At 37.2% G+C, this 27,676-nt stretch overlaps 1 protein-coding gene across 4 annotated transcripts; it reads left to right on the forward strand.

Annotated features, from left to right (window-relative positions):
- On the forward strand, positions 1 to 25,727 carry LOC132300507 (disease resistance protein RPV1-like). 4 transcript variants are annotated; one of them, XM_059797616.1, is made up of 6 exons: positions 1 to 672; positions 1,346 to 1,901; positions 22,296 to 23,397; positions 23,484 to 23,921; positions 24,020 to 24,931; positions 25,024 to 25,727. In XM_059797616.1, exons 2-6 carry the CDS (start codon positions 1,399 to 1,401, stop codon positions 25,606 to 25,608), a joined length of 3,540 nt encoding a protein of 1,179 aa, XP_059653599.1. In that variant the 5' UTR covers positions 1 to 672; positions 1,346 to 1,398; the 3' UTR covers positions 25,609 to 25,727. The 4 variants fall into 4 exon arrangements, with proteins under 4 accessions (XP_059653599.1, XP_059653598.1, XP_059653601.1 ...); XM_059797615.1 differs by having other exon boundaries at positions 1 to 1,901; XM_059797618.1 differs by lacking the exon at positions 1,346 to 1,901 and having other exon boundaries at positions 2 to 672.
- Positions 25,728 to 27,676: the final 1,949 nt, after the last annotated feature.

The following is a 27,676-nucleotide window of genomic DNA, read 5'->3' on the forward strand; positions in this document are numbered from 1 at the left end:
CCACTCTACCAAACAACCACAAATTTTAAGCCCCTCCAATGTCTTCCCCTCCCTCTCCTCCCATTTCCACTCTACCAAACTGACCCTTAGGGGCTCATGTCTCCCGACCTGTTTTGCAAATGATGGAGTTCGTCTCGCCTTCAACTTCCAATCAACCTATCTTTCGGCGATTTTCTTCGACAGAAAAACTTGCCAAATTAGCTGAACGGCAGGGTGATCGAACGTTGGAGTGGAGTACTGAAGTCGAGAGAGTGTTGGATCATCGGAAGATATGGAGTATCCGAGATCCGTGGCGAAACTGGCAAGCTGATTTTATAAAGATTACAGAGGATGATTCTCACCTCGGTTAGGACATCGAGAGGGTTTTAATGTCAAATACAACCCAATCTGGTCATCAAATCGCTTCATTTGCCGACGCCATTCTTCTCTGCTTCACCTCTCAGTGGCGACACGGCCATCGATAGGGTTATATGTATATGTAATTGTTTGTATAGTGCGGGACCCACCTTTGCTTCTTTTCTTTTCCTCCCATTCTTCTTCTACCATTTGACTTTTTCTTCGTCACCATCCCCTCTCCCACTCTCTCCTTCAGTCAACATAAAAATTTCAATCTTTATGTGGAAATGATTGATCAATCTGAGTACTGAAAGGATTCTTCTTCGACAGTTACAGGTAACCATTTTTTGTATTTGAAAGACACAGGTTAATTACATGAATCTTTAATACTAGCAAGTTAATTGCAGGTAAGGTCTTTAACCTCTTTTATCTTGGTTTATATGCTTTGAAACATCCTAAGGTAAAAAAAAAAACAAATATTATTATTTTTAAAACATAGGATTGATTGTTTAATTGGTGGTATGTCAAGAGAGTACTGCCTCTGATGATCAAATGTCGTCTATAAAGCTGAAAGGAAGCTATTTATGTTTTATGAGAAATAACATGTTCATATAGTTGGAAAAATTTAAATATGTATTTGATGGATGTATGTCAAGACTATGGAGGATAAAAACAGAAATGAGCTTATATAATTTGGTTTTCTTTTGTTTTGGATGTTACAGAAGACTTTCACATCAAATAATTGAGGAAATTTTGTTGGGTTATTGAGTTAAGCTAAAATCTTTGTGAAACCAATTTAAAGCACTTGTATTTGTCTGCACTTTTCGCTACATTTGTTTTCCATTCAACCCTTGCCTTGTGTATAGTTTACTAAATCCCCCCCTTTTTAATTGTATTTTCTTATATACAAAATATACAGAAAATATTAATTTTGTTTATTACAGTACATAATATTGTTTATTTATTTATTGACATCTTATATATACAAATATTGGTGGTGATTATACAGATTGTGTATAGCACTTGATCATTGATCTCCTTGATCTTTGTTCGGTGGTTTCTATGGGACCCGAAGAAGCCTCCTCAACTCGGTGTTCTTATCACGTTTTCTTGAGTTTCAATGGTAAAGACACCCGGAAGACCTTTACCGATCACCTTTATACAGCTTTGCTACATGCAGGAATACGCACGTTTAAGGATAATGATGAACTTGGGAGAGGAGATGATATCTCCTCAGAACTGATAAAAGCAATCGAAGAGTCAAGGATTTCAGTAATTGTCATCTCAAAAGACTATGCATCTTCAAGATGGTGCCTTGATGAACTTTTGAAGATCCTTGAACGCAAGAGAAGTGTTGGTCATATGATTTTGCCCATCTTCTACCATGTGGATCCGTCCCATGTTAGGAAGCAAACGGGAAGTTTTGGAGAGGCATTTGTGAAACACGAACAGCTGAGATTCGAGGAGGCAGATGAAAGAAAGGGGGAGGGGGTGAACAAGATAAAGAGGTGGAAGGAAGCTTTGAGAGAAGTTGCAGATTTGGCAGGGCTGGTATTAGAAGACGGGTAATCTCCTTGAATTTCTTTCACTGGCACCATTTGGTATCAAGCATTCATAGAGTTGAATATATGTTAGTTGATTCATTAGCTGCATGTCTTTGAATGCTTGAATTATTGCCCCTCAATTTTACTAATAAATTATAGAATTTATGATGTCATACAACTGTCCCGAAGCAATATTAATGTTTCCTATAATTATTTTAAACTTAATCAAAAAAATTTGCTGAAACATATTACTTAACTTAAAAAAGCTATATTCAAGTTATATATGTTTGGCATCATGCAATCGATGCTTTAATTTTGCTTCCAATAACCAATTTCATAGTACTAAATGCAACATCAACCATTTTAAAGATTCGGCCAAAATACAAAGAACCTCTCTCATCAGTTAGCTATAGTGGCTTGTTTTGAAGGAATTTCAGCTCTAGGACTTTCATTGTCTGATTTTATGTCCTTGCTTTGAAATTTGTTTTCCATTTTGTTCTTGCAGCTTTTATAGCTCAGGAGCCTTTTGTTTTTTTGCCTTGGGTATGCCTTAGGCTTCTTTTGGATCAGTCTATACCGATCTTTTCTGATTGTACACTATTGTCTATCTTTTGTCTTAATAAAATTCAACACATTCAGGGGGAAAAAAAATACCCCCTAAACTAGCAATCTTGCGTTTAACCCCAATACTGTTGTAAAACTTTGTGAATTTCCCCCTGCCATTACTTGTTAGTTAACAAAAGGGAAATGGGTTATACTTCCCACCACCTAACATCCCACCCCACCCTTTTTGGGTAAGTAAGGTTAACTCTCTTCAACTCAAAAACCATGTGCATAAAAAAGAGTTGCATCCATCCGTAGAGAGAAACAATATGGAGGATGGCCACGAAAAGAAGGGGTCATGGTGGTGGGGAACGGGGTGTGATTCACACACATGAGCTGCACGTGTTCCAATATTACTTTTGGAGAAGAGGAAAAGAGAAATAGAATTAGGAATTTTTGTAATTTAGGGCTACATTATTGTTCTTTGTTATTTTGGCAATGTTTTATTTTTAGGGTTATTTTAGTATTTTCATATATTAGGGTTTGCTTATTGTTTCACCTATATAAAGGCTTCTTTATAAACAAGCAATTCAGTTTTGGAATATTGAATAGCATCGTTGAGTTTGCGAACTCCCCCTTTTGTGTCTTCTCTCCCTAGTGTTCTTGCTGTTCTTAGGGAACGCATCCCTCAAAAACTACACAAGACCAAATAGGGCCTCTAAACTCTCAAGGAATCCAAAAAATCAACTATTTCATCCATAAATTTACAATTTTTCCTTAGAACCCAACAAAAAAGAGTGTTAATAATGGAGAACTTTAGTGCGCCAATAGGGGTCTATAAATTTACAATTTTTCCTTAGAACCCAACAAAAAAGAGTGTTAATAATGGAGAACTTTAGCGCGCCAATAGGGGTCTCCTTCCATTCAAAAGATTTTCTATTTCTTTCAAGCCATAAACACCACTAGACGCATAAAGGTGTGACCCTCCAGAAATCACGAACTTGGGCCCACTGCATATCCTATCCAACCCTCTAGAAGACTTGGGCATAACCCACTGAACCCCGAATAAAGTCAGCATCAAAACCCAACAGTCGCTAGCTACTGGGCAGTGCAAAAGAAGATTATCAACTCACTCGTCATTTCTCAAGCACATGCTACAACAGTTGACTACTACTTGGCTCCTCTTCCTAAGATTATCCTGGGTCAATCTTCCCCAAGACAAATGTCCAGGTGAAGAAAGCCACTTTGAGAGGTGCCTTGGAACACCAAATAGCCTTCAATGGGAACAAATCTGCTGGAACGTCAGTAAGACACCTATAGAAAGACTGAACCTCAAAATGCCCTGGGAAGAAGGAACCCAAACCATAAATTCAGGAAATCCATCCACAATCTCCTGGCGATACAATAACTCCAAAAAAACCAAAAGCATCCTCAGTCTCCCAGTTTTGAAAGTGCCTCAGAAAGCGCATGTCCCATGATAATCTCCCACCATCAAGGCGATAGCAGTCAAATAGCAGGGTACGTCTGTCTGTTGGCAATCCTGAAAAGTTTAGGGAAAGAGAGGGCAAGAGAATGATCAACACACTATAAATCCTCCCAGAAACATGTCCAATCTTGTTGCCATCCCCAACCGATGTAGGACAAAGAACAAACTCAAATAGAAGAAAATAAATAAGAGGTATGGGCTGGAAATTCAGAAACAAAGCTAAGATTCAGGGGTTATTAGTAGAAAAGAAGGATTGAAATTAACAAAGAAAAGCCTATTGGAATCATTCCAATAGGACCTAGGTATCACACCTAGAGAAGGTCTCACACCCTCAGAATTTGTGAATCAATCACAAAGAAATCTCAAAGGATAATTTTATTCAATCATTCGTTGAGTATTCTGAGTTACATAGTATCCTTTTTATAATAAAAGAGGTCCCTTGGATTACCCTACAATGGAGGTAATCAAAAGTTGACTCTAACTTAATAAAGTAACAAATAACTTAATTGATGCAATTTAATCTAATTATGCAATTTACCAAAACAATGCAGATTTTCCATAATTAATGCAATTACCAAAATAATGAAATTTGACCAAACCCCACAATTATGCAAGACTCCAAGTGGAGCCCCCATCGTCTAGCATTTGCCAAATTAAGGTTTGAGCTCTAGAATCCTTCTTGCCACGCCTTCTATATACTTTAAAAGGCTGCTGCCACTGTTCTCTAGAATCCTTCTCGCCACGCCTTATATATACTTTAAAAGGCTGCTGCCATTGTTCTCTACTTGGGTTGTTCTCTACCAATTCTCTCCGGCTTGGAAAAACTTGGCTCCGATGAGTTAAAGGGATGAAATTGCTCATAAGTATGAAAAGAGCAAGAAAATTTGAGCCTTGTATTCAGCCATTTTCATAATTTGCACCAAAATACAACGCATAAACTTCAAAGCTCGATAAGAAATAATAGTGTTGTGCAACCCATGAAGTCGGACAACTTCTTGGAAAAAAGGTTTGGCATCGTGGACAGCATTGGAGGTCTTAGAACATAGAAGAAAATGCGCCTTTTTTGAAAAAAAATCCAGAACAATGGTTATAGCATCATGTCCTCGACTAGTTCTAGGCAACCCCATAACAAAATTAGCATCTGACCCATCACCTTTGATACGAACTCCACGGCCAGTACCATGTCGAAACTCAAGGCTATCCTTCCACGAATGTATTCGAGCAAGAACATAAAGAGCAACCCAGTTGGTTCCATCTAGGTACTGTGCTCCAGAATCGAATAGACAAATGCTGTTTGGATCAAGTCCTAAACATGTTTTCTTCTCTAGTTTATAATGCAGAATTGCTGCATTAGGACCAACTGAGGAAATAGTAGGAAAACTCAACCCTCTAAAATGATCTTTTGATGCACGAGACCCCTCTAGTTTAGCACTTACAGGATTAGTTTCTTTTGGCAGTTGGTTTTTCCAGACCTCATCTATCAAGTTGGTGGATATCTGAACCAGCTTCTGTTGCTTCTTGGCACAAGCATGCTCCCATTTCTTTGCAGTGGCCACTAATATACACCAAGTATCTACTCCAATAGCCGCATCTTTTGGAAGATTCAGAATAGAAGTACTATCTATCCAAGATGCTTTGAATGGTTGTGGATATGGTTTGATGGAAATTTTGAGATGCTTAACCATGGCTGTGGAGACAACATCTGGGCTGCCACTGCCATCAATTGTAGGCTTCCAAACTCGATTTCCACAATGATCTTGTATCTGAAAATTAGAGTTAAGCCATCTTCGTCTTCAATTTCAGGGTCTTCAAGGATTTGGACTGTGGAAAGTTTGAGATGCTTAACCATGGCGGTGGAGACAACATTTGGGCTGCCACCACCATCACTAATAGGCTTCTGAGCTTGGTTTCCACAATGAACCTGCGTCTCAAAATTAGAGGTCTGCTGCCCATCTTTGCCACCAACTCTAGGGTCTTCAAGGATGCACGTCACAATGGAGATGGACGAAACAATCTCTCCAACTTCTTTCACATGATCAGTGTTGAAGGTCTCATCATCAAGCAGGTTCTCACAATCCTTGCTAGCCATCGTACTCTTTCCTTCAGGATCAGCCATGTTAGATAAAGATGGTTTTGATCCATCATTTGGCTGCATTGTTGTTTGTGTGCGGTGAGTTCCATCATGTAACTTCTTTGTAATATCTCTAGCAACATCATGTGGCTCATGATGATTCATCTCTAATGGATTTCTTGGAAACTCCAACATGGGGTGGAGTGGTGGATCAGCATTCAAATTACACCTTTGCAGAGAGTGTAAAGGCTGTTGTTGCTTGCGGTTTCTGCCATCATTAGTACCCAATGCATATTCTTCTTTAAGGGCTACTGATTTGTTCAAAGGCTGGGAAGTTCGAGCTCTTATCCTATCGCATTGAGCATTCAGCCCTTTAAGCTTTTCCAAAATTTGTAACAGCAACTCAGTCTTCTGATTATTGTCCAATCTTTCATTGGCCGATTGAGTAAACATAATGTCTACTTAGGCTCTGATACCAAAACTGATGTAGGACAAAGAACAGGCTCAAATAGAAGAAAGTAAATAAGAGGTATGGGATGGAAATTCAGAAACAAAGCTAAGATTCAGGGGTTGTTAGTAGAAAAGAAGGATTGAAATTAACAAAGAAAAGCCTATTGGAATAACTCCAATAGGACCTAGGTATCACACCTAGAGAAGGCCTCACACCCTTAGAATTTGTGAATCACTCGCAAAGAAATCTCAAAGGATAATTTTATTCAATCTTTCGTTGAGTATTCAGAGTTACATAGTATCCTTTTTATAATAAAAGATGACCCTTGGATTACCCTACAATGGAGGTAATCAAAAGTTGACTCTAACTTAATAAAGTAACAAATAACTTAATTGATGCAATTTAATCTAATTATGCAATTTACCAAAACAATGCAGATTTTCCATAATTAATGCAATTACCAAAATAATGAAATTTGACCAAACCCCCTAATTATACAGACTCCAAATGGACCCCCCATCGTCTAGCATTTGCCAAATTAAGGTTTAAGCTCTAGAATCCTTCTTGCCATGCCTTTTATATACTTTAAAAGGCTGCTGCCATTGTTCTCTAGAATCCTTCTTGCCACGCCTTTTATATACTTTAAAAGGCTGTTGCCACTATTCTCTACTTGGGTTGTTCTATACCACCAACTCGAAACCTAATTTGTTTAGGAAATTCATCCCACTCCTTCCGGATGAATTTCCAAATCCCAACTCCACGTGGAATCCTCACCTCCAAAGAGCAGCATCCACCTTTGATCTCCCAAAATATACAGGCAATTACCCTCCTCCACAATCTATGCCTCTCCACCCCAAACCTCCGTAGCCACTTCTCCAAGAGGGCCTTATTGAAAGGAGTCAGACTTCTAATACCCAACCCACCTTTTCGAATAGGGCTATACACTTGCTTCCAGTTGACCAAATGATACTTAAACTCCTTCCCCTTCCCTCATAGAAAATTTCACTGTAACCTCTCAATCTTGTCAACCACAAAATAGGGAATCTCAAAAAGAGAGAAAATAATTAGGGAGGCTTGACAAAGTGCTCTTCATCAAAGTAACCCTTCCACCCTTTGAGTTGTTTTATTCCATCTTGCCAACCTTCTCTCGAACCTCTCCACCACGGGATCCCGATTTCCTACCCTATTCTCATCCCCATTCGTCTGTCGTCTCACCTCCTTCGTCTCGCCTCATCTCATCTTCTCATTCTCATCCCCTTCTTTCTTTATGGTTACTTTTTAAACACTACTTGTCCTGCGTCAACTGGTATTAGAGCAGAAGATCCAAGTGCGTCATAGGAACAATCAACAATGTTGTTACTAAACCCTACTGTTCATGCACAAATCAAGTACTGTTACTGTTCATCCAAACAAATACACTCTGCATAACCCAAACAAACATCCAAACAAGCCCTAACCCCAACAAACAAAACCAAATCCCTTTTGCACTCGACCCACCACCATCAGTCGTACCCCCAAACAAGCCAAACCCATAACCTACTGTGAAACCAAAATTCTAACCCAAAACTACAATCACCATACCCAAGCAACCCGAAATTCATCCACAAACCAACACCTGAATACCTATAAACCCAATCTTAGCAACCCAACCACAAAATCCAAACCCTAGCCGCCAGCCCCAATTCCAAACCTCCATCTCCACCGCCACTACAGCCTTGCTGATGCCAAAATATCACAGTGGCTGACCGAGAGAGAGAGAGAGAGAGAGAGAGAGAAGAACAGGACTTCTAGTCGTTATCATCGACTGTCACAGCACTGAAATCACCATTGCCGTCTACCTCTTACTTCTACGTCACTGGAATCAAGCCGCCATAGCATAAAAATCAGTGCCGAGAATTTTGGATACTTGCTGCCGTCACGCGTTGCAAAACCGGCCATAAAATCAGCATCGTCATCTGGTGTCTTTGCAATTGATTTTGGGAAAGTCAGATTTTGATTTCACATTGGTTTGGAAAGATCAGAGTCAGCCCTGTACAACAGGAATCCAGAAAGGAAAAAAAAAATAAATTCAGCAGCCCAGATTTGGATAATAGCGGATTATTTGTTTTAGCCTAGTCTAGTTTTAGATCCAGCCCATCTCAGGAAGCAGCAGATTGATGATTATTCAGGCCCAAGCTTTTAGCCCAGTTCAGAAGATCAGCCCAATTTTAGAGCCACAACAGAATAGTTCAGCAGTAGACCAACCAAAAAAACAAAAAACCTCAGAAAAATATTTGGATTAGGATTTCTCTCTCATACGCCTTGCAGTGCCACTTCCAAGCATCTACGGACACTCAAATCGGACTCGGTAAAGGTACACAGTCTTCCTTGAGAATTGTTCTAAGTACTGTTATCCGTTTGTTGAGCCAATAAATTTGCAAAAGGTCCATACTAGAACCTGCATCATTCTCTTATTTTTGCATCACTATTTTGCACCCAATCCCTTCGCATCGAATTAATTGGTTCATACACAATACTGCCTCGCATCATTTACCTTACATGAATTTTTGCTTCTTGTGTGAGCATTGTTATAATTTATAATTTGGTTTACTTAATTAATTGGGGTCATGTATTGGGGTTCATTTAATATCCTTTGTTATTTCTTCACAATTTATAGTGGTATTTTCTTTATTTCTTGTTCATCTAGATAGATATCCTCAAAACGAGAAAAACTAGTTTCACATAGAGTTGAGTCCAAAATTCTGCCAGGAGACCTCAAGTTGTTCTACCACATCGAGTCTTAGAATGCAGGTATCCTTCACCTAAGTACTTTAGATGATGTGAATAAAATTGAGCCATTCCCTAGCCATGTGAGAAATTGGAAAGAAGATTAGACCCACAACAATGTCTTGACACGGGTTGCATTAGTTCTCTAAAGTAAGATGATTGGATATGTACCAATCTATTCCTTACACGTCTCCAATGTGGTTGAAGATCACATTGAAGATCACGAGGATGTGTCGAATAAAAGAACACACTCTATTTATTATTTATATTTAGAATTTTTTATATTTGTTATATTTTAATTAATTGTTTGTAGGTCCCGTCAGTCAAATAAAGGAAGTTCAATAAATGTGGTGTCAAATTCAGGGGTTGAAACTTGAAAGAATGAAGCTTCAACCTGATGTAGGACAAAGGACAGGCTCAAATAGAAGAAAGTAAATAAGAGTTAATGGGCTGGAAACTCAGAAACAAAGCTAAGATTCAGGGGTTGTTAGTAGAAAAGAAGGATTGAAAATAACAAAGAAAAGCCTATTGGAATCACTCCAATAGGACCTAGGTATCACACCTAGAGAAGGCCTCACACCCTCAGAATCTGTGAATCACTCACAAAGAATTCTCAAAGGATAATTTTATTCAATCATTCGTTCCGTATTCAAAATTACATAGTATCCTTTTATAATAAAAGATGACCCTTGGATTACCATACAATGGAGGTAATCAAAAGTTGACTCTAACTTAATAAAGTAACAAATAACTTAATTGATGCAATTTACCAAAACAATGCAGATTTTCCATAATTAATGCAATTACCAAAATAATGAAATTTGACCAAACCCCCTAATTATGCAAGACTCCAAGTGGACCCCCCATCATCTAGCATGTGCCGAATTAAGGTTTGAGCCTTAGAACCCTCCTTGCCACGCCTTTTATATACTTTAAAAGGTTGCTGCCAACTGTTCTCTACCAATTCTCTCCGGCTTGGAAAAACTCAGCTCAGTCGAGTTAAAGGGATGAAATTGCTCATAAGTATGAAAAAAGCAAGAAAATTTCAGCCTTGTATTCAGCAATTTGCACCAGAAAACAACGCATAAACTTCAAAGCTCGATCAGAAATAATAGTGTTGTGCAACCCATGAAGTCGGACAACTTCTTGAAAAAAAGGTTTGGCATCTTGGACAGCATTGGAGGTCTTAGAACATAGAAGAAAATGCGCCTTTTTTGAAAAAAAATCCAGAACAATGGTTATAGCATCATGTCCTCGCCTAGTTCTAGGCAACCCCATAACAAAATTAGCATCTGACCCATCACGTCTGATACGAACTCCAAGGCCAGTACCATGTCGAAACTCAAGGCTATCCTTCCACGAATGTATTCGAGCAAGAACATAAAGAGCAACCCAGTTGGTTCCATCTATGTGCTGTGCTCCAAAATCGAATAGACAAATGCTGTTTGGATCAAGTCCTAAACATGTTTTCTCCTCTAGTTTATAATGCATAATTGCTGCATTAGGACCAACTGAGGAAATAGTAGGAAAACTTAACCCTCTAAAATGATTTTTTGATGCACGAGACCCCTCTAGCTTATCACTTACAGGATTAGTTTCTTCTGACAGTTGGTTTTTCCAGACCTCATCTACCAAGTTGGTGGATATCTGAACCAGCTTATGTTGCTTCTTGGCACAAGCATGCTCCCATTTCTTTGCAGTGCCCACTAATATACACCAAGTATCTACTCCAATAGCCGCATCTTTTGGAAGATTCAGAATAGAAGTACTATCTATCCAAGATGCTTTGAATGGCTGTGGATATGGTTTGATGGAAATTTTGAGACGCTTAACCGTGGCTGTGGAGACAACATTCGGGCTGCCACCGCCATCAATAGTAGGCTTCCAAGCTTGATTTCTACAATGATCTTGTATCTGAAAATTAGAGTTCAGCCGTCCATCTCCGTCTTCAATTTCAGGGTCTTCAAGGATTTGGACTGTGGAAAGTTTGAGACGCTTAACCATGGCCGTGGAGACAACATTTGGGCTGCCACCGCCATCACTAATAGGCTTCTGAGCTTGGTTTCCACAATGAACCTGCATCTCAAAATTAGAGGTCCGCTGTCCATCTTTGCAACCAACTTTAGGGTCTTCAAGGATGTGCGTCACAATGGAGATGAACGAAACAATCTCTCCAACTTCTTTCACATGATCAGTGTTGAAGGTCTCATCATCAAGCAGGTTCTCACAATCCTTGCTAGCCATCGTACTCTTTCCTTCAGGATCAGCCATGTTAGATAAAGATGGTTTTGATCCATCATTTGGCTGCATTGTTGTTGTTTGTGTGCGGTGAGTTCCATCATGTAACTTCTTTGTAACATCTCTAGCAACATCATGTGGCTCATGATGATTCATCTCTAATGGATTTCTTGGAAACTCCAACATGGGATGGAGTGGTGGATCAGTATTCAACAACACCTTTGCAGAGAGTGTAAAGGCTGTTGTTGCTTGCGGTTTCTGCCATCATTAGTACCCAATGCATATTCTTCTTTAAGGGCTACCGATTTGTTAAAAGGCTGGGAAATCGAGCTCTTATCCTATCGCATTGAGCATTCAGCCCTTCAAGCTTTTTCAAAATTTGTAGCAGCAACTCAGTCTTCTGATTATTGTCCAATCTTTCATTGCCCGATTGAGTAAACATAATGTCTACTTAGGCTCTGCTACCAAAACTGATGTAGGACAAAGGATAGGCTCAAATAGAAGAAAGTAAATAAGAGTTAATGGGCTGGAAATTCATAAACAAAGCTAAGATTCAGGGGTTGTTAGTAGAAAAGAAGGATTGAAAATAACAAAGAAAAGCCTATTGGAATCTCCGATAGGACCTAAGGTATCACACCTAGAGAAGGCCTCACACCCTCAGAATTTGTGAATCACTCACAAAGAATTCTCAAAGGATAATTTTATTCAATCATTCGCTCCGTATTCAGAATTACATAGTATCCTTTTATAATAAAAGATGACCCTTGGATTACCCTACAATGGAGGTAATCAAAAGTTGACTCAATAAAGTAACAAATTATCTAATTGATGCAATTTAATCAAATCATGCAATTTACCAAAACAATGCAGATCTTCCATAATTAATGCAATTACCAAAATAATGAAATTTGACCAAACCCCCTAATTATGCAAGACTCCAAGTGGACCCCCCATCGTCTAGCATGTGCCGAATTAAGGTTTGAGCCTTAGAACCCTCCTTGCCACGCCTTTTATACTTTAAAGGGCTGTTGCCAACTGTTCTCTACTGTAATGTTTTCAATTTTTTCCATTTTCCATTTTCTGAAATTTTTTGAATTTTTCGAGAGCGATTTTGTCTTTTTCTCGTTTTGCGTACCGGACACTATGGGATGTGCTGGGTGTGTCCGAGACTTGGTTGGAGCATTTCTTCGAGTGCAGGATTCTTAGAAATGTATTGTTGGCTATTTCGGCATTTTTCAGTTTTTCGGGCGGAGAGGTCCCCGGCGGGACCCGCAACCGGTATTGTTGTGCATGGGAATTATTTTTTTCGGGGTTGTTATTTTTCATACATTATTTGATGATGTATATTTATGTGGTTATATGTTTGGAAATGTGTGGTTGTGAAGTATTTAGTGTGTGTATATATGTTTATATATAAAAAGAGTAAAAAGAAGATATTTTTTTTGGTGGGCCCCACATGATATACACATATATCATATGTCACTTAGCCTTTCTTTTTGGCCATAAATCTCTCTTTCTCACGTAGCTCTCTCTCTCCTCTCATTTCATTTTCATTTTTCTTTTTTCTTGAGGCTTCGATTTTCTCTTCCATTTTCCGGCTAATCGGTCAGGTTTTCGGTCTTGGTTCCTGACGGAAAACGTTCCTCTCGTCATTCTCTATCACATTCTCAAAGGATTTAATTTTTGGAGGAGCGTTGATTATTTTACGAATTTTTGAAATTTTTGGATCTAAGGCTTCGGAGAGGGGTTTTGGGCCACTTAGAGTCGGATTCCGGAGTTGAACCTTTGGAACAGTAGAATCTCCTCGTCGACGGCTACGTTCCCACCGAATAGTTTTCTGTTCCACAGCCGTTGACTGACGTTGACTTTTGTTGACCGGCATTGACTGCGTTGACTTTTCCGGCCGGGGATGTATTTTGGCTACTTTTGAGGTAGGGGTGCTCTAATTCACAATTTCTTAGGTTCTATGTGAATTTTCCTTCTTAAATTGACTATAAGCATGTTTAATTTCAATTATTTTGACTATGTGATTATGGTTGATTATATGTAAAGTGGTGGATGTATGCTATGTGATAAATGAGTTTGTAAATTTAGTTACATCATTGTAGTGAAGAAGCATGCTTAGAAATGACAAGTTGTTTACTTTACATATTTCAATTGCTATGTAAATTTGATGTCATAATCGTAGAAATAAATGTTTAAAATATTCTTTTACAAGTTGTGATTATGATTTGGGTAAATGTATGAAATATAGCTGTTGAATTTGGTATTTGGAATTATGAAGCATTTATGCATCCATTGGGAAAGAAAAAGGGGAAAAGTATATTTTTTAAAACTAATGAAATTGTTTTGGAGAAAAGTTTTTGAAAAGTGTTTGTGAAAATCCAGACGCCTAGGAGGCGTCTAGTGGTCCGTGGTGTTAGTGTGGTCTAGAGAGGGGACTAGGGAGAGACCCTAGTGTGGTTGAGCTAACCAGGCCGGATGCGACGCCTTGGAGGTGCCTTGTGGTCGTAGATGGTTAGCCAATCCCCTTTTCGTGATGCCTTGGAGGTGCCTTGGGTTGGATTGCACTAATGGTTTAGAAGTTGAAACGGTATGGTTTTGGAAACGGGGAGTGACATTGCATGGCATGGCACATCATTGGCATACGTGGTGCATTTGGTAATTGGTTGAGATATGTATGTTTGTTGATGATACAGTGGTTTTACTCGACTCCCGAGATATGATCCCGTTCTCTTGCTTTCTATTCTCTATGTGGATTCACGGGGTCATAAGAGGTGTGTCTTAAACACTTCCTACTGAGCGTTTAGCTCACCCCATCATTTTAACATTTTTCATGTCATGGGAAGGAAGTGGAGGACGACGTTCCTCCACAGGTTTTGATGGGTTAGTGGACTGTTTGACATATTTTGTAGCTATGATCTCATTTTATTATTATTATTTATAAACTCTGGGATGACACGTATATTATGTATTGATATAGGAAAGGACGGTAACGTTTTTAGTTGACCTCAGGTTCGGGTAAGGACGTGGTTAGTGATTTGGACCCTCGGGTTCGGGTCGTTACATCTACCACAACCTGAACCTCACCCACAACCATATAAAGTGGTTTGGGTAGGAGAAACTTCCTTCTTGGTCTCTAAGAGGTGCCTAGTTCCAATTCAAATGGGTGACTACTCTGGTGTGATTTGATATGATGTTTTACCAATGAATGTAGCTCACAACTTGGTCACCCATGGATCTATGATTTACATGTAACTCATTGTTGTAGACAGAACTCATATAGCTTTAGGTATAATGGCAAAAATATCAAGTTAAATCCTGCAAAGTCATTACTTATCAAAAAAAAAAAAATCCCGCAAAGTCATTAGAAAAGGACCCTAAGGCACAATATAGGCCCTCTCCTCAGGCTTGTGTTGATGAAATCATGTTGGCAAAAGAAATGGCAAAAGAATTTTTTCAGGTTCCATCTGGAAATGTGTTTAAATCTCAACCACCTGAATCTAATGTTCCACATCATCCCATTCTAGATAATTATGTAGAGGATGTTAGAATTCTGACTTACACACTTCCATTGTTTCAAATAGGGACGTCAAATATGCTAGCTATTTTTTGGAAACTACTTTGGACAGCTTTAAGCACCAATTTGAAATTTCCCTTTGCATTTTGCCCTCAAACTGATAAGAAAATTGGGATTGTCATCCAAGGTCGATAAAAGATAGTTATTGTGTAATAGTGCATCTTGACACTTGGGACTTGACATTTTCTATTATGGAGTTTGCATATAATAGATTGATTAATTGGTGTGCTGGAAGTTGCTCTTTTGGGATTATTTGCTACCTCCACATCGTTGTTCATTTAAAATCTCTGATTCCTTTGTCAAGCTTGTCCATGAGTTTCATACCGATATGCGACGACAAACTATTTTGAGTAAATAAAAAGTATAAATTAATTGCATATGCTCATCATAGGAATCATGAATTTTTGGAAGGAGATTATCTTATAATTTGTGTACCACAACCACCTTCTCATTACTCCTTCAATGTATTGGAAACCCAAGACATTCAACATTTCCAATCTGGACCCAATGCATATATTTTTGGCTTGTCAGTAGATAATAGTATTAGTCCAAATTTTCATGTGGAGTGTTTGATGCCTAATCGAGGTACCTTTGAGCCTCGTGTGTTGTTAGCTTGTGCTTCTAGTTGATTTATGAGATTGAAAAATAGATTAGGAAAAAGAAAGCAGAAGAAGAAAACTGAGAAGGAGAGAAGAAAAGAACGCGACGACAGAAAGAATGAGAGAGCATACTGATTCTCTCTCACAATATATTATTTATACTATCTTGGATAGAGATATAATTACTGATATACCCTTCAACATAGAAAGAAATAAAATAAAAAGATAGTTTCCACATCCACCCCCCCCCCCCCCCCCCCCCGCCCTTCCTTTTCAATCCAGTCGTTGATCACCTGACTTCACATAAGGAGTACAAATCAAACCTGCACTTAATTTCTCTTTAATAAAGTGCCTATCAATTTCAATGTGTTTAGTTCTATTGACTGGATTGTGTGCAATGTTTATTGCTGCGTTGTTATCACAATATAACCTCATTGGATCCTTGGAGTCAAACCCCAATTCTTGTAGCAACAATTTTAACCACAACAATTCACATATTTCATAAGCCATAGCTCTAAATTCTACTTCGGCACTAGGGGGGTGTTTGGGGGAGCTTTTTAACATTAAAAGTCCTTTGATAAATAAGGCCTTTTATAAGGAATTTTGCTAAAAGGAATTTATATGAAAAAAGGTGTTTGGTGAGTATATTTTTTGAAAGCCTTTTAATTATTAGATTAAATTTTAGTTGACAATACTACCCATTTCCTTTATTCCCAATTTCTATTGGAACCCATCTTCTATGGACACCACCATTTTCTTTCAAACCCATCTCTGGTATACCACCGGTTGCCATAAAACTTTTGAATAATCCTCACTCTTTGCAATAAAATAATTAGAATGAAGTAAATAAAAAAACCAACAAAGAACAACATCCAAAGAAATTTGATAGAAAATTTGTAGACCCATTTTCATTCCCATTTCAATTCTAAAAGAACCCTCATGATTAGAACTCTCAAGATTAGTTGTATAACAGAAGATGAAATCTGATTCCGGATTGATCACTGATATTGGAAGTGTGGCAATTGCAATTCAGGCGATGAGAGGCAGAGGAAGAGTGGTGGCAGTGGATGCGAAATTGATGGTGGTAAGTGAGCAGGATAAAAGGAGGACACTGGGTTGCCGGTGGGTAGTTTGTTACAGCCGTCAGCCATGGATGTATTGGAGATAAATCTAGAGTGAGAGGATTTGTAAAGAGAGAAGAATTATACAAGGAAAGGGATAATATGGTATTTTACGATCATAATACCTGACGTTAAGGAACGTGGTTTTTAAAAGCATCTAATATTTGCTTTCGCTAAACGGGCTTTCAAGCGGTTGAATTTTTGTCAAAGCCTGTTTCAAAGTTTCACCAAACAGTTATCCTTACTATCAAACGGGCGTTGTGGGTTTAGAAGCCCGTTTTGGGGGTGTTGACTGTGTTTTGGTGCACCATGTTACTAGATTACCTCCTACAAAAGAGCAGTAACCAGAGGTGGATCTTCAATATGAAATTGATCCAACCCAGTCTGCATCTGTATAGGATTCTACTCGCATATGATTATGTATGGAAAATAACAACCCTTTACCAGGAGCAGACTTCAAGTATCGGAGAATTCTATAAATTGCCTCCATATGAGAATCACATGGTGCATGCATAAATTGGCTCATTACACTGACTGTGTGGGTGTTTGGGATTGCTTCTCTACTACTGAAAAGCACTTTTATTCTAAAAAAATGCGGTGCAATGTGTTTGGTGAAAAAAAAAAGCTCTTATAGATGATAGAGGTTAGGTCTGAAAAGCACGTTTAAATGAAGTTAGTTATCGTAGCTTTTAAAATTGCGTTAAGGTAGAGGACTGTGTTTTTAGGTAACTGATTTTCTTTTAGACAATTCATTCCCTTTATATTTTTTATAAATACAATTGTATCCCTTCTACAAACGAATAGCAAACAATATAGACTCTGTAACAAACTAAAATTAATTTATTTTAGGACTCTTCAGCCTTCCAATCTCAGTTTATTTTTAGACTCTGAATTAAATAATTGTTAGATGTTTAATTTTTAATAAATTATGATTTGTAATTTATTTTAAAAATAAGTATAATATATTTATACTATTATCTTAAATAAAAAGTAATAAGATTATTAATTGTGGTTAAAATGTTTAGTTTTATTTTATGAAATGTTGTCTATATTGCAAAATATTATATTATTAAAATTTATTATTAGATAGCATATGAACAAATTTGCTTATTTTATTACTGGAAGATCCCAAATCAGATACAAATTATCATCATTAAAATATATTTAATTTATTTATATTTTAGTACTCAATACAAATTCGATATCACAAACAAAATATGTGATATTTAAAAAAAAATAAAAATAAATTAAAAAAAAAAACCAATACAAGTTGATCTTTATAAATTATTGAACTCAATGAAATTTTATAATATTTAAAATTAGGGAATTAGTATTTGTTTAGTGTAAGGGTAATATAGTAAAATTAGTAATAAAAGTGCTTTAAGCAATATTATTACCAAACAAATTTAAAAGTGCTTCAAGTATAAAAAGTGCTTTATACAATGTGTCACCAAACGCTTAAGTGCGTTTTATTGACAACACTTTTATAACAGCTCTACTATTAAAAGCGCTTTTAACATTTTAACAGCAATCCCAAATTGGCTCTGTGTAAGCAATATTAGGACGAGTGTGTGACAAGTAAATTAATTTCCCCACAAGCTTCTGATATCTACCTATATTAACCGGAGCATCTTGACTATCTTCTCCTAATCTGTGATTTTGTTCAATTGGTGTATCAATAACATTCCTGTTTCTTTGAGAAGGTCAAGCACATATTTTCTTTGTGAGATGAAGATCCCTCGCTTCAATCTAGCAACTTCAATACCTAGGAAGTATTGTACTTTAAATTTTCCAAATCCTTTATCTTCAATTCACTAGCTAGGTAGGTCCTCAACTTTGACATTTCTTCTACATCATTTCCAGTCAACACTATATCATCCGCATATACAATTAATGCAGATACCTTTCCTTGAGGTGAATGCTTAATGAATAATGTTATGATCTCCTTGGCTTTGGTTATAGCCAAATCTTCGCATAGCTTTGGTAAACCTCTCAAACCATGCTCCAGGAGATTGCTTTAGCCCATACAATGCTTTCTTCAGTTTACATACCTTGCCGTTAGATGATGTAAACTCAAAGCCTGGGGGAACATCCATGTACACTTCCTCCTCTAAATCTCCATGAAGGCAGGCCGCCTTCACATCAAACTGTCGAAGTGACCAACCAAATTTTGCAGCCAAAGAGAGTAAAACTCGGATAGAATTCATCTTTGCTACGGGAGCAAACGTCTCTTGATGACTCCCATAAGTTTGTGTGAAGCCTTTCGTTGCCAATCTGGCTTTATACCTCTCAACTGAGCCATCCTCATTCTGTTTCACTATGAGCACCCATTTGCATCCAACCGTCTTTGTCCCTGTAGGCAACTCAACTAATTCCCAAGTATCGTTTTTCTTGAGAGCTGTCATCTCTTCATACATAGCTGTTTTCCACTTTGGATCAGAAAATGCATCTTTTAAATTTTGAGGAATAGATACAGAAGACAACTGGGATGCAAAGGCACAATAAAAAGGAGAAAGACGCTGATAAGAAACAAAGTTAGATATTGGATGTTGATACAAGACCTAACACCTGATACAAGACCTAACACCCTTACGAAGAGCAATTGGAACATCAGTATCACAAACATCACGAGTATGATCATAAATAGTAGCGGGTAACTTAGGATTACCTGAGTCAGAGGGTAATGATTGGCAAGGAGGGAAAGAAAGAGTCTTATCCTTGTGTCTTCTTGCATACACCTTCAACTCCTTATCAGGTTTCTCCTGCTCTTCATGATCCTGTTATTGAGTCAATAGTTGTTCGTTTTCTAATAAACATGAAGGAACAATGTTGCTTCCATTCTCATGTGACAACAAGTTTGCCATTAGCATAGCAGCAAATCCCGTGACAGGACTAAGCATATAGAGGTGAACCGTCACTTCATTCGAGAGAAGATCATCTCTCATCAAATTTGCACTCTATTTGTCACAAGCTCTCAGCAGCTTCTAGACAAAGGGCGTCAAGATTGTGTTTGAGAATACATTGTCCAAGTTGGGCGTTTCAGATATCTACACACCAACTTGAGGGGGAGTGTTAGCAGACATGATAGACAAGATTTATTGTATGACTTACCATATTAACAGAGATTGTTAGCAGATATGATAGCCACGATTTATGGAATGACTTACTATATTAGCAGAGATTTGATAGCCACGGATCATGGAGTTTGACTTTATTTACGCATATGTCTAGCCATAGAATATGATGTGATTTGATTTAATTTTTTTTTCTTGTAATATGTGCATGTGCTCTTTTTTATCTATAAATACTAGAGCTGTGAGTGAGTGATTTATCTCATTCAAGCCTTTACACAATTCTTTGCTTTTTCTTCTTTTTATATTTCTTCTTTTACCAATGACTAGGTACGCCCAACACCAAAATTTACACACACACAAAGCGAGAGAAGAGAAGAGAAGAGAAGAGAAGAGAAGACAATGATGAAGCTTTAAAAATGAAAATACCGTTAGGGTTGCGAAAATAGGAAACCCTTATCATGAAGTTGCTTTCCTATGTTAGATTCATAATTTTGCAAATCCTCTTGTATTATCCAACTATTTTTTTATTTTATTTTTTTTCTCCTTTCATATTCCTTTAAGATATTATTAACTATTCTATTTGTTGAGAGTTGGAGAGTGAGAAAGAGAAGAAAGAGACATTTGGGAGTTTTCTCTCAATTACAGAGAACACCAAACATTCATGTATATATATATATATATTTACAAGTATTGGTTATTTACATAATGACCCCAACTCGTATAACTAATTACTCTTATATCCAACACTCCCCCTGAAGGTGGAGCATAAATATCTATCATTCCTAACTTTTTATATAATTTCAAAAAATGAGATTTCCCAATGCCTTGGTAATTACATGATGTACATCTCCTAATTGATCTTTGAATCTCACATAAGTAGTAACTATCTTTTTACTTGGTCTCTCACAAAAGGACATTCAATCTCTATATGTTTTAGTCCTCTCATGAAATACTGGATTACTAGCAATGTACGTATCAACTTGATTATCACAAATCATTCTCATAGGCTTATTGTTGAAGAATCTCATCTCTTGTAAAAGAGATTTAACCGACATCATTTCACAGGCAGTATGGGGGCCATTACTCTGAATTCTGCCTCTGCACTTGATCTAGCTACAACATTTTGCTTCTTACTTTTCCAAGATACCAAATTACCTTCCACAAATGTGTAATATCCAAATATAGACCTCCTATTCATTTGGCTTCCTCCCCAATCAGCATATGTGAACCTAACAATATCCATGTTTTTAGAGGACTTAAAGATGAGCCCTTTGCCAGAAGCTCCTTCAAGTATCTTAAAATACGATACATGGCATCCAGTTGAGGTTGTCTGGGTGACTGCATAAATTGACTTGCCACCCTTGCAACAAAGGTTATGTCTGGTCTTGTCATTATTAAATATATTAATTTTTTAACAAGTCTTCGATGTCTTCTTGGATGATCAAGAAGGTTTTCGTCATCTGGACTGATTATACTTGAATCCATGGGAGTATTGTTTGGGTCTGCTTCCAACATTCGTGTCTCACTTATGAATCACATACATACTTCCTTTGTGACATGTAAATTCCTTTTTGAGATGTTGCAACTTCTATTCCTAAAAAGTATCTCAACTAGGCCAGGTATTTTATATGAAAATGCTAGTTAAAAAATTCTTTCAATTCATCAATACCACTTTTATCACTTCCTGTCACAACAATGTCGTCTACATTGACTGCTAGGATGATGGTACCACTTTTGCAATATATCGCAAAAACAGAATGATTTGATGTAGTCTTGCTTAATCCATATTGACTCACAATTGGGTCGGATCTGCAGTTTGGTCGAATTAACCCACTCCTCCTGCACTTGGGTCCAATTGATTCTCTGCAACTCGATGACGTATGCTGTAACTCGATTAAAATATCTCTGCAACTTGATTATGTCAATCCCACGATTACAATATCAAAAGTACAACCACAACACGAGGGCGACGAACATTGACGGTGATGAACACTGGCCATGCAATTAAAAATGATGATGATATGAAAACAACTCAATCTCTTGGTGACAATGAAGCCAACACATAGGCACGAAGACGACGGCGACAAACAATCTAGGGTTAGGATCTCAGCTCTGATACCATGTTTAGAGTTGGAGAGAGAGAGAGAGAGAGAGAGAGAGATGTTTGGGGGTGTTCTCTCAATTACAGAGTACCCTAAATATTCATGAATATATATTCTTACAAGTATTGGTTATTTACATAATAACCCCAACTCTTATAGTTACTCTTATACCCAACACTATTAATTCAATATTGTCACATAATGCAGCATGCTATATGATTATATTTGGGTACTAATGGCCAAATTGAACAGCCTGTGCAATCTACAACTCCTATATGTTGTTTGCATTTTCATTTAACTTATTCATTCATTTTCAACTCGATCTGGACATATTTGCTTTGCTTTATTACTTTTTTAATTTTTATATTTCCATTGCATGTGTAGGTACGAGTCAAGGTTTATCCAGAAAATCGTTCAAGAGATTGGGAAAAAATTGAATCACAGAATTTTGAGTGTTTGTCCGTGCCTAGTTGGATTAGATTCTCATATAAATGACATTAATTTGTGGTTACAAGATGGATCAAATGAAGTTGGAATAGTAGCAATTTGTGGGATGGGGGGAATAGGGAAGACTACCATTGCCAAAACTATCTATAACCTAAACTTTGATAAATTTGAAGTTAGCACTTTTCTTGCAAATATAAGAGAAACATCATCAGAACCCAAAGGTTTGGTTCGGTTACAAAGACAGCTTCTTTCAGATATTTTAAAGGGAAAAAAAGTAAAAGTTAGCAGTGTTGATGAAGGAATTGTAAAGATCAAAGATGCTATTTGCTGCAAAAGAGTTCTAATTGTTCTTGATGATGTGGATCAAGCAGAGCAATTAAATGCAGTACTCACAATGCGTGATTGGTTTCATCCAGGAAGTAAAATTGTCATAACAACCAGAAATGAGCAATTGTTGAAGGCACATAAAGTGTATAAGATTCACAAAGTCAAGGAATTAACTGATGATGAATCTATACAGCTTCTCAGTTGGCATGCCTTTGAACAAGAGTGCCCTGTTGAAGCTTTCATGGAGCACTCAAAAATGATTGTAAAATATTGTGGAGGGCTTCCTTTAGCTCTTCAAGTTTTGGGTTCGTCTCTATCAGGGAGAAGTGTGGATGTGTGGGAAAGTGCATTAAAGAAATTGGTAGCAATTCCTGACAGTGAGATCATTAGAAAACTTAAAGTAAGCTTTGATTCTTTGCAAGATGACCATGACAAAAATTTATTCCTTGACATTGCTTGTTTCTTTGTTGGAGAAGACAAAGATTTTGTAATTACATTACTGGATGGTTGTAATTACTTCACAAAATTTGGGATTGACAACCTCATTCATAGGTATCTCTTAACAATCAATGAAGATAACAAGTTGACGATGCATCAGTTGCTTCGAGACATGGGAAGACATATTATAAGTCAAGAATCACTTAAGGAACCGGGGAAACGTAGCAGATTGTGGCATCATGAGGATGCCTTGAATGTATTGAAAGAAAAAACTGTAAGAATTATGTTTTTGAGTGTGTGTGTGTGTGAGTGTGTGTGTTTGTTGCATAGTATGCATGCTAAACGAGTCCTCTTTACCAGGGAACAGAAACCATTGAAGGCCTCATCCTCAACTTGCAGTTGTCAAAGGAAGATAAGCCAGCTAAGAATTTCTTTGGTTTAGACGATACAAAAAATCACCATTTTGAAGATTTTCTTGATGAATCAACATTGCTCCATGGAAGCAATTGGTGGAAGCGGCTAGGTCTTCTTGTAACTTCTGCCTTGACAGAGCCATCTTCCGCATCAAATGAAGTAGACATACAAACTGATGCATTTTCTAGGATGCACAATCTAAGACTGCTCCAGCTCAATAATGTAAGGCTCACTGGGAACTACAAACAATTTCCTACGAGGTTGAGATGGTTGTGTTGGCGTGGATTCTCCTTGAAATCTATACCCAATGACTTTCCTTTGGAGTGCCTGGTTGTTCTTGACATGCAATATAGCAGCTTGAAACAAGTTTGGAAGGGAAACAAGGTATGATATTTTTATTTTTAATCTTTTTTCTTTTCTTTTATTTGGGGATTTTTATCAATATTTGTATAAACTGGCTAATTTCCTACTTTTTCTTACAGTTGCTCAGATCCTTGAAAATCCTCAATCTCAGTCATTCCCATGACCTTACCAATATGTCCAACTTCTCAAAAGTCCCTAATCTTGAGAGATTGATTCTTAAAGATTGCATACATTTGATTGAGCTTCACGAATCCATTGGGGAATTAGAGAAACTTGTTTTGTTGGATCTAAAAGGTTGCAAAAATCTTAGGGAGCTTCCATCAAAAGTTGATCATCTAAAATGTCTTGAAAAACTCGTTCTTTCTGGTTGCTTAAAGCTCCACAAGTTGCCTAGGGAACTGGGAAAGCTGGAATCTCTGACAGTGCTCCATGCAGATGAAGTTGCTATTAGTGAATTATCCTGTAGCACTGGTGAATTGAAATCATGGCATGCAGTCCTCCGATCTTGGGTATTCAAACCAATAAAATGTTCCGAATCAATCACCTTTTCATCGGGTTCTTTGTTGGTAAGCCTAAGTCTTGCAAACTGCAATCTCTTTGATGATGTCATTCCTCTGGATCTTAGTAGCCTTTCCTTATTGAGGTACTTGAATCTAAGTGGAAATTCAATTCGTAGAGTACCAGATATCATCAATTGTCTTTCTATGCTTCAGGAGCTTTGTTTAGATTCATGCACAAGTCTCAAATCACTTCCAGAGCTTCCAAGGAGTTTAGTTACATTGAGGGCACAAAATTGCATGTCTCTAGAAAAATTAACTAATCTACCTAATCTGTTGAGATCATTGTTTTTTGATGTAACTGGTTGTGAGAAATTAGTTGAGGTTCAGGGGTTATTCAAGTTAGAAGCCATTGGAAACTTTGACGCAGAAATGGTCAACAGTTTGGGCTTGTGCAACTTGAAATCAATCAGAAACACTGAGGTGGAGTTGTTCAATAAACTGACAGAAACAAGAAAGAAAGGTCCCATTCAGGTGTTCTCTCTCTCTCTCTCTCTCTCTCTCTCTCCCTCTCTCTCTCAACCGCATATGTAAAAGTTAAAATATTATGATTTCCATTGGCGCAGGGACTTCATGAATTTGGTATATTCAGCACTTCTCTTCCTGGGAGCAAATTTTCAGACGGTTTCAGCATTAAGAATATGGGAACCTCAATATCATTTAATGTACCTTCACTTTCTAGTATGAAGATCCAAGGCTTGAATATATGTTTGGTCTATGCAAGTTATTCCAAATATGAATATGGAAATGGTTACTCATACCATATCAAAGTCCTTAATAAGACCAAGGGTCTGATGTGGGTATATAGCCCAATGGTCATAGGGATTCCAGGAGCCGAAGAAGAAATGACATGGTTAAGCCATTGGAAGTTCGGAAATCAGTTGGAAGCCGGCGATGAGCTAAGCGTTTCGGTTGTTGGGTGGAGTTGTCCTTTTTGGATGAAGGAGTGTGGAATCAGCTTTGTGTACGACAAGCAAGAAGAGAAGGTTCTCCAATCAAAGAGTAAAGAAAAAGAACAATTAATCCAACAAAACACCACCTATCCTTGTTATCAAGATGTCAATGATGGTGATTTGTCGTCATATCAGTTCGGGAATCAAAGAGCGTACTTCCTCTCCTACCTTGAGTTCTTTATGCTTAAAAAACCCTGATAGAATGGTTTTGTATGACGACTTATTTGAGGACTCTGTAAAAACTACAGGTGTTGGAGCGTTTTAGTCGACTAATACCAAGTATTGAAACAAAATGAGACTTATTATTTCAGGTAGAACCAACTGTTGGTTTATTTGTCAAATTTTCCATTTTAAAAAAAGTACGGTATAAAAGAATCAAGTCTATTCGAGAGACAAAAATTTGTTAATTTAAAGATTTATTTTGAATTAATTGCTTAATTGTTTATGTGCGAAAATTTTTTTTCCTAGATTTTAAAGATGTGGATGTATTAGAGACCATATTGAAGCCTCATAAATCTCCACACCTAACAAGACTGGAGTAAGAAAAGCAGGGGTATTTGTAACATTAGGTGTTATTTGCAACAACCTAATTATATTGTAAATTTTACATTAGCATTTGGAGATGAAAGGGTGGAAAAGGTCAGCAGAGCTGAATAGGCCAGATCCAACACAAAGCGCCCGGCCGACCAGGCCCTACACAACCCTAAGGCCCAAAGGTCAGGCCCAGTATATGCAGAGCTCCAAATAATAAGGACAGGCCTCCATTCGGTCAGTTTGGAGACTCGATGGTCCATCCCATTGAAGGTTATGCTACCATTCAAGAACTGGGGACGGAGTGTTGGAGGTTGTAATGGTGGAGGCTTTTGTATCAATTGGAAGTTTGCAAATCAATTGAAAGGGAAGGACATGCAAAGTGATCAGTATTTGAATCTTCGTTAAGGTGGAGTCGAGATTTTGTGTAGTGTAAGGTACGTGTTGCAACCAAGGGCGGATCCAAGATTTTTCGTTGGGGTGGGCTAATATTAAACATAAATTTAATAACAAATTTTCTTAAGCAAAAATAATAATAATAATAATAACAAAAAATAAAATTATATAGATGAACATTTGAATTCAAATATTACAAAATATCTATCTAAGTTGTGCTTGATGAGCCTTTAAAGACTCGAATTAGTCAATAATAGACTCCAAGTCAATTTTCCAAACAAGCTACCGTTCAAAGTTGATGATCATGCAGCCAGCAAGAAATTCATCTCCGATCCTGCTACGCATCGTTATTTTAATACGTTTCATGCTTGAAAATGCTCTCTCCGTAGTTGCTGTAGAAACAGGAAAAGTCAACACAAAACGAATCAATCTGCGCTTATTTAGTTTGGGCCTTTATTTTACTATGGTGGCTGAGTTGACTTGGGTTTCATTTGGTGGGCTTATACTATTAAATTTTTTTTTTTTTGTCTCGGCCAATATTAATAATGTAAAAAATATATATAATTTTTTAGGGTGAGCTACAGCCCACCTTTGCCCACCCTTTTGTTCGCCTTTGATTGTATCACATTTGACGAATCTCAGCTCACATGCAATGACGAAGCTAGGATTTCAAGTGAGGAGGGGCACCGTGCAATATATATATATATATAAACATTACAAATACAAAATACAAAAGAAGAAGAAGAAATTTTTTTTTATTCAAATATGCACATTAAAAAGATGAATTTTAAAAAGTGAAAATTGAAAAAGGAAAGAAAAATGTGAGGATTTAAAAGGAAAAAGTTAAAAGTTTCAATTAAGAAAGGAAAATTTAATTTTTTCTTTTAAGGAATTTGAAGAGTAAAAAGAGAAAATAAAGGGATAATTTTAAAAATCACAAAATTTAGGGGGGACACTATATAATTTTTTTTTTATATATATATAGAAAAAATATTAAAAATTACTATATATTATAGAGGATGGGGCTAGGTCTTCATTGGCTCTCTCCCTGCTCACATGTGTGAGTTAAAATTTTGTTATTGGTCAGATTTATACATGAGTATGAATTAAAAAATCAATCGAATGCTCCTAACTCATTGAAGTGATGAATGGGATCAAATTCGCCTTTAATTATATGAGCGACAAAGATAAAAAAAGAATGCTAAAGACTATTCCTTTCATAATGGGAATATGGTTGTCACAACATCAGATGATGGCTTGTGTGAATATTTTATCAAATAGTCCAATGGCTGAATTTTCTTTTTAAATAAATTAATGTAAAAAAAAAAAAAAATCAACA

The sequence above is a fragment of the Cornus florida genome, unplaced genomic scaffold, assembly GCF_030987335.1.
Source record: "Cornus florida cultivar Cherokee Brave unplaced genomic scaffold, ASM3098733v1 CherokeeBrave_3.0.0_Hap2_Chr03, whole genome shotgun sequence".
NCBI lineage: Eukaryota > Viridiplantae > Streptophyta > Magnoliopsida > Cornales > Cornaceae > Cornus > Cornus florida.